Raw genomic sequence first — 12,435 nt, 5'->3', positions numbered from 1 at the left:
GTGTGGCGTGCAGTTAGCTCGAAGACTTTGGTTTGAGAAATATTTCAGTTGTTGAAACAGTCATGTCTTCAGCTCAGCATTTGAGAGAGTTTATCAAGGAGAGACTAACTGCTACAGCTGCAGAAATCTCCTCAGAGGCTGAAAAAACAATCGTCCAGTATAAGGAGGGGATGAGCCATCTGTGCAGACTACTGGATGTCAGCCAGAAACCCAACATAATAGGTATGTAAATATATATATATATATATATATATATACACACACACACACACTTTTTTTTTTTAAATATAAAAATGACACAGCAGTAAACTTTTAGCCTTAAACATTCAGTAAGACACAGGCAAAAGTGACTTTAACAGAAGATGGCTTTAGAGGTTAAGTATGCTTTATACAGTGTGCCACAGTTGGCTGTCAGCTTCATCTCTCTGTCCCTCACCCCGAGGCTGCCGAGCTGGTCTCCTGAAGCAGGATAGTCCTTCACCCCGTCTGCATCCGCAAAATTCCTGAGGTGGAAACACTGGCAGTTTCCTTTGAGACATGTTTTATTGTCAAAAATACCCCCAAATCAGAGCCTAACTTCCTACGTGTCTCCCACCACCTTCACCTCTTTTTTATATATGTATATATGTGTGTGTGTGTTGTTACATTTGATTTAAATGTAAGTTTCAAGTAAATTGAGTCCATAAATATTCCTGTTAAATAAGATAATAATCATGATTATGACTTTTGCTATGTGCTTTTGCAGCAGCCTTAACTCAGACTAAAAAGATCAGCTGTGTGGTGGAAATCTGAAAAAATAAGCACACTTCAAATGTCTCTGAGTCTTCATTAAAGCTGCAGAAGTGCCAGCATGGACAGACACACAAAGCATTTTGTGCAGGCTGAATAACGAAGAACTGCCCTCTGAGAGACATTTATTGAGTGAACCAGCCTGATAAAGAAAGACTGACCTTGAGAGTGAATGAAAAGCGCTACGCTGCGCAAACTGGTTCAGACTGGCTGCATAGTTACTTCCTGCACACATAAACAGTGGAAAAATACAAAGTGCACCACACAACACTATACAGTGTTTTAGAAGATTCTATGTAAATTACAATATATCACACCTCTTTATTAATATGTGTTTTCTATTTGTATTGATTGAGTTTCATTTACACTAAAGATCGCAGACATAGTCACTGATGATACCTCACACTGGCAGTAATGTCTGACAGGAGCAGAAGATCCTATCTGAAGGAGCCTAAAGTATAAAAGCTTTTTTTCCAAGACACACTTACCCATTCATGTGAAACTTTTGACTGGTACTGTATGGAAAAAGGGATGTTCTAGTCAGCTAATGTACTCTAAGGAAGGCAACAGTTAATTACATTCATCAGTAGTCTAATTGTCTGTTAATATTCACTGAAATGTGTGGCCCTTTGTACCATTCATAAGGTTTCACACATGCAAATAGTAATGTAGCTAGCTACAGAAAAAATGGGCAAATGTGTAAGAAAAACAGGACATGCTAAATTCTGTTTTTGCGCAAAAGACTAAGCGGAAGAGGATGGATGGATGGATGGATGGATGGATGGATGAATGGACAATCAGCAGGCAGCAGCTTCCTAAATGTTTGATGCTCTGAACCGTGTTGATAAGAGTGTCAGAACTCATATTAACACACTTTGAATTCCATTCACGCATATGAAGAACGGGCTCAGAATGTTGAGTTTACTGGAATATTGTGTGTTTCTCTGTCATCACATAAGTAATCTTTTCTTATGTCCCTTTGTCCCTTCAGACCTCCCACAACAACATGAGTGTAAGGAAGAGGAAGGTCTGCTCCAGCAGGCCTGGAACCAGGAGAGGAACTCCAATCTGGATCAGGAGGACCCAGACTGTCCACAGATTAAAGAGGAACAGGAGGAATTCTTCACCAGTCAGCTTGTACTGAAGCAGGAGACTGATACCTTTATGGTGACACCTTCTTATCGGGATAGTGACCACACTGAACCAGAACCAAACAGTGATCAGGTCCTTTCTCACAGCTCTCCTGAAACAGAGAGCCAAGTTCAGGAAGAAAGTGGGCATGTGGACTCAGGATCAACTAAATATGCAGATCCGAGGGAGCGAAGACATCAAATAGACAGAAATTACACTAACAGAGTAGACGACTCTCCTGTGTCAGAGAATCAGAGTAAAACTGATACAAGCAAAAAGTCTGTAAAATGTCACACTTGTGGAAAAACATTCCATTGTAAATCCAACCTGACTAAACATCTGAGAACGCACACAGGCGAAAAACCGCATTCTTGTGACACCTGTGGAAAAAGATTCAGTCAGATGGCAAACTTGAAAACACACATGAGAATTCACACAGGTGAGAAGCCGCATTCATGCAGCACCTGTGGGAAAAGATTCAGTCACATGATAACCTTGAAAACTCACATGCAAAATCATACAGGCGACAAGCCGCATTCGTGTGGCATCTGTGGGAAAAGATTCAGTCGTATGATACACTTGAAAACTCACATGAGGATTCACACAGGTGAGAAGCCGCATTCGTGTAACACCTGTGGGAGAAGTTTCAGTCAGAAATCAACATTGGAAACTCACTTAAGAATCCACACAGGTGAGAAGCCACATTCCTGTCGGATCTGTGGAAAAAGATTTAGTCAGATGGCGAACCTGAAAAGACACATGGGAATCCATACTGGTTAAAAGTTTCAACCTTACAAATGAGTGAGTTTTCAGACATGGCAGTAATGTGTTGATGACAGAAATCACACTGGTGACAAACCAAATTGCTGCAATTCCTGAGGGAACAGATGAGCTCGTATTCAGTTCAGTCTAGATTTTCTGCTCCAAACTCTCATCATTGTTTATTCCATTTATTTGGCTTATTGTTATGACACAGGGCAAACCCTGATTTCAGAATTTTTATTTTTGTTGTTTATGTTGTGGAGGTGACACAGAATCAATAGCTGTAAACAGATTATTTTAATGTTTGTCACTAAAATGTTTTTGTACTGAAAAATGAACAGGAACCCCCCGCTCCCCCATATCAACAGCTGGTGTCCCACTTCAGGGGCTCCCTGGTGGGCAAGATGGTTGCTTTCCTGCACCTTTGGGCTGGGGAAAGGGTTCTCAGTGTCATCTACACCAACACACCAAACAACAGCTCAGAGTGCTTGGGGTACCTGAGTGCGATCTGGGGGCGCCAGTGTCCTATGGGAGACTTGGGCACTCGTGAGCAATGACAATGTGATCTGAAGGGATGTGACTGAAAATAATGGCCTGTCCAGTCTAAACCCAACCAGTGTTCTGTTGTTGGACTTTGATGCCATGTTCAAACAAAAGGGTGTCCACGAGTACACGTGACACCAGGGCCACAGGTTGCTGATCAGTTTTGTAATCTGTCAGACTGTCTTTGGTGATTTTTATAGATTCAACTAAAAAAAAAAAAGGGAACACTGTAACAAAGTGCTCAAAGATATAATTTAAAATTGATTCTTCTCTGAGTAGTCACTTATGTGTAGACACAACACCAATTCATCCTTTGAGTTAGGTGCCTTTTTAAATGCTTGCTTGAATGATTCATGGGTCAGTGTTTAAAAAAAACATTCCTCTGAAAATGGTCAGGTACAAGGCCTGGATTTAAAATAAATGAAAAAGCAGCCAGTGTCAAAAAACCACACACACACACACACACACACACACACACACACACACACACACACACACACACACACACACACACACACACACACACACACACACACACACACACACACACACCAAAGGTCTTCTTTCAGAAATCATAGAGAACAAGATCACTTAAAATTCAGAAAAATTACAAGAAAATTTGGCTCCTTTAAAATTTAGAGAAATGAGGGGTGGCTCAAGACTTTTGTGCGGTGCTGGTGACTGGTTTTGTATTGCTATTAACTGTATTGTAATTTTCAACTATATTTTATTGTGATTTTTTTTTCGCTCTTGTTTTCATTTGTTGTGACTGCAAGTCTGTGAAAAGCACATAATGAATAATCTTTATTTACTAACTGTAGTTTAATTAAATGAGTCACCAGATCGATCAATGAAGTGATGTTTTTTTCTGATGTGGTGTTTTTGTGACTAGTTACTTCCTGTTTTAATTTGATGGGTCGTCATTCCTTGTGCAGTGTGTCTAGTTTTGCTTCCTGTGTTTCCCTCCCAGGTGTTCCCTATTATATCGTTACCTGTGTGTGTGTGTGTGTGTGTGTGTGTGTGTATTTTGCCTCAGTTTCCCTTTGTTTGTTCCTTGTTGCAGTGTCATCACTGGGTTTTTTTCTCTTTTTTTTCAGCTCTTACAAATGACCACATGTTGGTTACAGCCATCTTCAAAGTGCAGATCTGAAGGGGAGGGAACAAGGAGACACAAGGACAGAAGGACAGAAGGTGCTGAGTTAGAGAGCAGGAAGCAGAGGGAGGGTTATCATGCTGTGATTCGATCCAGGAAGAGGAGAGAAAGACTGTGGTTCACTGTTTTTGCAAGAGATTACTTCACATTTAAAAACACAGTTCATAACTTGTTCCAAAAAAATAATCTTTTAAGTCTGATAAGTTAATGTTTTTCATTGCAATAATTAAAATATTCCAGATGAACAGAGAAAATATTGAATAGCTTGTCAGTAGTGGTGGGTGGATTGATCCAAATATCGATAATATCGATACCAACATTGGTATTGATATTGAGCAATACCAATGTAATGAGATCAATACTTTAGCTTCAGTTCCTCTCCTGTATGCAGTGCTGTGGTTTCATCAAAGATACGAGGTGACTGTTTAAGTGCCGCTCCTGTCTACAGCACAGCGCAGGAACACTTTGCTCCCCTCCTCCTTTTGTTCCTTTAAACATATTTAAAGGAACAAAAGTAATTTGTTTAAATGTTTTATAATGTTGTGGAGAGATAATTTTGTACAGCTTGTTTATTTAAGAAAAAAATCCAGAAAATTAGTGAATGGAGGGATATTTTTTATTACATTTTTGTATTATACTTTCTGAACACTCTACCTGAAAAAAGTTTTAATTTGTTCTTGAGTGATCATTTTGTACATTTTATTTAAGAAAAAAAATCCAGACATCACAACATTTACCCATATATATATATATATATAAACTTTGCCCATTTCTATTGAGTTCTAATTAATGATCCAAAGGGGAAAAAAAAAAATCACAAAACACTTAAAAGTCATGAAAATTCTTTATAATTATTAAAAAAGTATCGCTATCAGTATCGGCGATACTGGCCCTGTATTTTTACTTGGTATTGGATCGATACCAGATCTTGCAGTATCGCACACCACTACTTGTCGGGATTGAGCTGAGAACCAATACAGACCTTATATGTTTTATATTATTAGTTAGACTGCAGTTCGACTTTACAACACATCATGATGTCATGAATCACTTGGACACTTCACCTCCATTGCCATCACTTTATCCATACAGTACATATACATTTTATTTATTACACTCTCACCCATATAATGCATACCATGTATGCTGTGTACCTTACAGCTACAAATGTATATAGTGTTTTGATGTGTGTGTATATGTAAAGGTGTATTGATATTGTATTGATATACATATTTTATGTATATAGTGTTTTCTATTCTATTTTATTTCATTTGTTTTATTCATCCTCTCATTTTTCTCTGTACTGAGCTGCTGTAATGCGCAAACATCCCTGTCATGGGATCATTAAAGTTTTATCTTATCTTATCTTAGTTACAAAATGAAGAAATTTTAAATAAGTTGCACAACAAGCTCTTCATATGCTCTAGTAACTCTGTAATTTAATACAGTTGAGCTGTATGTATTTTAAATAGTTCTCTTGTGTGGCAGTTTTTTGTTTCTTATAACATGTCTGTGTCATGTAACGCTGTGGCAGGCAGGTTGATGACCCAAATGCAGAAATGCAGGAAGCTAAACTGCGAACACTGCACAAGGCCCACCCCAAAATAAAACTGAAAGTAAGTAGACACAGAGACCAGGACTAGGACACAGGAACTTAATGCAAAGGCAGAGGATGAACAGTAAAAGCAAATATAAGACACCAGCAAATCCTAAAACACAAAACTATCCCACAACCAAAAAATAAGCCAGGAATCAAATACAAAAGCAAATTCAGAACATAGAAGAAAGAACAATAATAACAGAACCTCAGGGAAACAAAACACAAGACACTGGTCAAAAGGCCCAGGACCGTGATAATACCTCACCCCACCCCCGCCCTAAGGGACAGCTCCCATGGGAGCTGTGGAGATGCCGCTGGGGGCTCTGGCCTCTTTTGTCCTTGGTCTGACCAAGTGGCAAACAGGTTACAGAGTTCTGGTGAAACAGTTCTTGGCTGAGGCATAGCTGCTCAAGTCATTTCACACTAGTACAGGTGTCTCAGAGGGCTAACGGGGAGCTGCATATTTAAACTTTCTTCATTTTGTAACTAATAATTTAAAATTTTTGTGGTCTGTATCTGTTTTCAGCTCAGTCCTGACAAGCTATTCCTTATTTTCTCTGTGCATCTGGAATATTTTAATTATTGAATTGAAAAAAAATTATTTATCAGACTTAAAAGATTATTTTTTTAGAAGAAGGTTTGAACAGTGTTTTTAAATGTGAAGTAATCTCTGTTTCAAAAACAGTTAAACACAGTTTCTCTCCTCCCACCCTGATAACCCTCCCTCTGCTTCCTGCTCTCTGTCCACATGTCTCCTTGTTCCCTCCCCTTCAGATCTGCACTTTGAAGTTCTGTGTAACCAACATGTGTGTTGGCTGTGCGAGAGCTGACAGGCTCCATTCACTGCAGAAACTCATGTTCTTTAGATCAGAGCTCAGACTAGTTTAATTTATAAGTAAATGAATCTCACACAGTCACTGGCACTGAGAGGAGAAACACAGAAAGGAGTTCAGAAACCTTTGTGGTATCTAACACTGTCTATGTTTTAAACTCCATATATGGATGTGTATTATAGCTGATGCTTTTTTAGCTGAGGCCCCTTTTCCTCTCCCCTTTCCTTCCCCCTTTTCTCTCCTTCAGCCAAATAAGGGAAAGGTATGCATACCAAGACCCTCTGAGGTCTGTGAAAACTGGCTGGAGCCAGTTCTATGCATGAGGCATGTGTGGTGTGAACCATGTGTTAGATGCTACATAACCTATGAGATCCTTTGATCGAGGAGAGAGACAGTCGGCAGGAGCTCTCTTCCAAACACAACTAGGAGTGTTTGATGTGATGCTTTACTTTTTGTAGTAAACTGCTCTATTCATAAAGACTGCTTCAGCGGAGAATTTCTTTGAACACATCCACATGGCATCAATATCAAGAAAAAACACCTTCTCTTGTTTGATCTGTTTGGATCTACTGAAGGATCCGGTGACTATTCCCTGTGGACACAGCTACTGCATGAACTGTATTAAAGGCTACTGGGATGTAGAGGAGAAGAGAATCTACAGCTGCCCTCAGTGCAGACAGACCTTCACACCGAGGCCTGTCCTGGTGAAAAACACCATGTTAGCAGATTTAGTGGAGGAGCTGAAGAAGACTGGACTCCAAGCTGCTCCTGCTGATCACTGCTATGCTGGACCTGAAGATGTGGCCTGTGATGTCTGCACTGGGAGAAAAATGAAGGCAGTGAAGTCCTGTTTGTTTTGTCTGGCATCTTACTGTGAGAAACACCTTCAGTCTCATTATGATGTGGTGCCGTTAAGGAAACACAAGCTGGTGGAGCCCTCCAAGAAACTCCAGGAGAACATCTGCTTTCGTCGTGATGAGGTGATGAAGATGTTCTGCCGTACTGACCAGCAGAGTATCTGTTATCTCTGCCCTGTGGATGAACATAAAGGCCACCACACAGTCTCAGCTGCAGCAGAAAGGACTGAGAGGCAGAGAGAGCTCGAGGTGAGTCAACAAAAGATCCAGCAGAGAATCCAGGACAGAGAGAAAGATGTGAAGCTGCTTCAACAGGAGGTGGAGGCCATCAATCAGTCTGCTGATAAAACAGTGGAGCACAGTGAGAAGATCTTCACTGAGCTGATCCATCTGATCCAGAAAAGAAGCTCTGATGTGAAGCAGCAGATCAGATCCCAGCAGGAAACTGAAGTGAGTCGGGTCAAAGCGCTTCAGGAGAAGCTGGAGCAGGAGATCACTGAGCTGAAGAGGAAAGACGCTGAGCTGAAGCAGCTCTCACACACAGGGGATCACATCCAGTTTCTACACAACTACCCCTCACTGTCAGCACTCAGTGAGTCTACACACTCATCCAGCATCAATATCCGTCCTCTGAGCTACTTTGAGGATGTGACAGCAGCTGTGTCAGTGATCAGAGAGAAACTACGGGACTTTCTGAGTGAGGAATGGAGAAACATCTCACTGACACTCAATGAAGTGGATGTTTTACTGCCAACACCAGAGCCAAAGACCAGAGCTGAATTCTTAAAATATTCATGTGAAATCACCCTGGATCCAAGCACAGCACACACACAGCTGTTATTATCAGAGGGGAACAGAAAAGTAAAATTTGTGAAATATCAACAATCTTATTTTGACCATCCAGACAAATTTTTTGGATGGCTTCAGGTCCTGAGCAGAGAGAGTCTGACTGGACGTTGTTACTGGGAGGTGAGGAGGAGCGGGAGAGGAATTTTTGTAGCAGTTGCATACAAGGATATCAGCAGAGCAGGGACTTTGAATGAATGTGGATTTGGACGTAATGAGAAATCTTGGGCATTAGATTTTTCCAAAAACGGTTACACATTTTGGCACAACAACGTCCAAACTCTTGTCTCAGGTCCTCGGTCCCCCAGAGTAGGAGTGTACCTGGATCACAGAGCAGGTATTCTGTCCTTCTACAGCATCTCTGAAACCATGACTCTGCTCCACAGAGTCCAGACCACATTCACTCAGCCGCTCTATGCTGGAGTCTGGCTTTACAACAATTATGGAGACACTGCTGTGTTCATTAAGCTGAAATAGACTGAAGTCTTTCACATGGTTGTGGGTTTAAATCTGTATTTTAGTTTCATATTATTTTCTCTCCATCATTGTTGTGACATTTCTGCATCAGCTGTCAGTCAAACATTATGGGTGGTACCTTGACATCTTCTAGTTGTTCTCTTGATGCTTTGGAGTTTTTGGTGGAGCTCTTTCCTGTGTCTGTTTAGCCATGGAGGCTATCACTGCTCATAATGATTTTGATTTAGAAAAATATTTCTCCACATGAAAATGTAAATTTCTTGAATATTACTTGTCAAATATTAGTATTAATGTAAAAAAAAAAATCAACAGACCTTCCTTTTGTTCTCATCACTTTGTATGTTTGAGAAGAAATCTGTAATTGCATTTACATTTACAGTCAAACTTTTGACTGGTACATTATCTGTTTGGCACACTATATTTATTTTGGTTTTTGGTTTTTAATTACACAAACAAATGAGGTATGATAAAACTGTGGTTTTAATGTTTCTAATCAATGATGAAGTCATTTATTGTTTTTAATATTGAATGTGTGAATAACTAGGACATTTTTCTGATAAATAAAACTTTTCGAATTTTCAAATTATTTTCTTTTGTCTTCATTCCAGGATTTCACTCAAATCTGATAAAATGTGAAACTGATCTGAGAGAATAAATGAAGCAATTTTCCTTCTGAAACACGACATGTTCAGAGTTCATGTTTGGAACAGAAGAAGATTTGTATATCCTTTTCTTTTACTTGTTAATTTTTACAAGCAGTTTTTTAAAATGAGTTAATAAATATGACCTTTTCTGTTTTGGTAAAATTACACACATTTTCTAGCATTGACGATTTTTTTAGAATATTTGAAAACTGCACATATGTAATGTGATATTCTCCTCCTGCTCTCTGACGGCGACAGTTGCATTCTATCTTTCTCCTGCCTTCCTGCCCTCCCTATCTCTCCTGCTTGCTGCTTGCTGTAAGTGCGTCTCTTACACACTGACCGAATAAGAATAAGATTAAGAAGCAACATGGATGAGGCAAACTGGGCCCTCAACACCAGTGATCGAATTTTCTCCACTATGAGATCGGAGAAAGGGGAGCCCGCGTGTCCGAGTGGAACAGACCCCATTGGATACGTCTTCGATTCTTGGAGCTCGTGGAGAGCTGTGTACCTCTCAGCTCTGGCGGTTGAGGATGTGGAAGACCTATACATATTCGGCTATTTGGTAATGGGATCTGTTCTGTTTGGGCTTGGAGGATACCTGATTTACTGGGAAATTAAGAAAATCTGGACAGCAGTTCGACATCTGCCGAGACTGCACAACCAGATGGATGGACTGTGCAGAGCCATACAGACTCAGACTCAGAGCCTGTTGGACCTGAGCTGCAAGCTGGACATGTAGTCCAGCTGAGAACGTGCTTGCAGGTGAAAGGATTAGAGTTCGGTTCTGCTCGGCGACGACGGTAATTGAACAATTTGGATTACTGGATTTACTGAATGGGTTCCCCAGTGAAACTGAAGGCTGTTGGAAAATAACAAGCAGTTTGTTCCAAAACAACATCTGCATTATCAGAAATTTGGTTCCCTAGCCAGCCTTGACGCTGGTAATCATATCTCTCCGGGACAATGTGTGACAGATGCTCTTCCCCCCAGCCCTCTTGTGATTTGTGTGAGCTGGATCTGGCATGCCACGGCCACTGACGAACATCCATCACTATCAGCGAACTGTTTTGGCTAGGAGCTGGCATCTGGCTCCACCCTCTCATCTCCGTCTGCATCCCCCCACCCTACCCTATTGTTATCCCGGCTTTAAATGTGCGAGTATGCTTTGCTTAAGGTGTTTTTTTTTTGGACCCTGGTACGGTGCTCAACATGAGCACCGTACCAGGGTCCAGCTGATTTTTTTTTTAACCTAACTACCCTGTTGTGTGTCTGTTTCCTTTTCTTCCGGGGACTGATTGTATTGGCGGCACCTGTAGTGGCAGTGGCTGCAGACACCCATCTCCCCTATGTTAGTCTTGTCTGTTCTCCTCTTGGATGTTTGTCCTGAACGGAATTTTGTTGTATGTATAATGATTAACTTTGTTGTATGTATAATGACAATAAAGTTCTATTCTATTCTATTCTATTCTATTCTACTCTATATTGCCAGAGCTGAAAGGCAGTGCAAAGAGCAAGAAAGAAAAAATGAGAAAAATTGAAATGAGGGGACCAAGCACAGGTACAAACATACAATGGTTAACCAACTGCTGCACCTGTTAAAACCAACTAATACAAAAAACACAGCACCTGAAAGAAACGTGCTCAATACCGAGGGTGAGAAGTCACAGCAACATCCCCTGTGAAACAGTGGCAGACATGCTACTTTTCCACCGCTGAGGTGCCGGTGCTCGTGCCAGTGCTGGTGTCGGTTTCAATGAACCGGCGAAACGCTTAAGAACAAGCCTGCATTTCCACCACGCTGTGTGAACTGCTCCTTTACGTATGAGTGTGGGTGGGTCCTCGTCTGGACACGGAAGCCGAAGGGCACAAACGTGGGAGAACACGCTCCCCTTTCTTGTACTGCGAACACATTTTACGGTCCAAACAAAACTACTGCAGCATGTGTGTGCAGCACAGAGGGAAACACAGACAGAGATTAGAGCAAGACGACAAGTACGCACTTTGTGTCCTTTTATCTGTGATATGAACTTATACAAAGCAGCAAGTTCAGCCTTAGGGCCCAACCTAATTCACAGCTGTGAAAATCGCATTGATTTAGATTAGATTAGATCAGATCAGATCAGATCAGATTAGATTGCTTTACTGTCACTGAACGTTCAGCGAAATTTCCATTGCAGCTACCGTTTAAAAAGACATATATACAATAGTAAAATACACAATAAGTTAGAATAAAATAAAATAAAATGTGCAGAATAGTGCAGGAAGGAAGTAACTTCCAGCCTCCCCCTTATTAAGTGGGAGGGATTATGTGTGCGACTGCAGAGGGGAGTAGGTGTGTGGCAGCGGCAGTGGTGGACAAAGTACTCAACTCTAGTACTTAAGTGAAAGTATTGATACTCGTGGTCAAATATTACTCAACTACAAGTAAAAGTTGCTCAGTCAAAAGTTTACTCAAGTTAAAGTACTGAAGTACTTACTTTTAAAAATACTTACGTATTCAAAAGTACATGCATTTAAAAATACTCAAGTATCCAAAAGTACAAATTATATTTTCTAATATCCGTACATTGCTGTATTGTTTTGAGTGCATTTACAGAACCTTGTAACTTGTTGAAACCACATGATGATGTATTGACATGTAGAACCACTCTGCAACAAAAAGTCTACACCACTTGTAAAACTTCAGCATAAAAACGCAATAAAAAATAGGACAACTCTTGTCATTTTTTTTTTATTTACACCCCCCCTCAAAAAAACCAAAAAAACAAAAACAAAAACAAAACAGGAGACTTTT

General features: G+C 40.4%; 2 protein-coding genes across 2 annotated transcripts in view; both read left to right on the top strand.

The window, feature by feature from the left end:
- Positions 1 to 62: 62 nt before the first annotated feature.
- Positions 63 to 12,435, top strand: part of LOC115796263 (zinc finger protein OZF-like) — a 69,226-nt gene continuing 56,853 nt past the window's right edge. The window contains exons 1-2 of the mRNA XM_030752589.1: positions 63 to 222; positions 1,781 to 2,611. Of these exons, the coding sequence (XP_030608449.1) occupies positions 63 to 222; positions 1,781 to 2,611 (991 nt within the window). The remainder of the gene's footprint in view (positions 223 to 1,780; positions 2,612 to 12,435) is intronic.
- LOC115795827 (tripartite motif-containing protein 16-like) lies at positions 7,152 to 9,581 on the top strand. Its single transcript, XM_030751936.1, has one exon. It carries the CDS (start codon positions 7,327 to 7,329, stop codon positions 8,989 to 8,991), a length of 1,665 nt encoding a protein of 554 aa, XP_030607796.1. The 5' UTR covers positions 7,152 to 7,326; the 3' UTR covers positions 8,992 to 9,581.

This window comes from Archocentrus centrarchus, chromosome 17, assembly GCF_007364275.1.
Source record: "Archocentrus centrarchus isolate MPI-CPG fArcCen1 chromosome 17, fArcCen1, whole genome shotgun sequence".
Classification (NCBI taxonomy): domain Eukaryota; kingdom Metazoa; phylum Chordata; class Actinopteri; order Cichliformes; family Cichlidae; genus Archocentrus; species Archocentrus centrarchus.
This window is presented reverse-complemented; position numbering and strand designations above follow the sequence as displayed.

Excerpts from the sequence above, each read along its gene's own strand:
- LOC115795827 (XM_030751936.1), top strand. The coding sequence starts at position 7,327 with ATGGCATCAATATCAAGAAAAAACACCTTCTCTTGTTTGATCTGTTTG.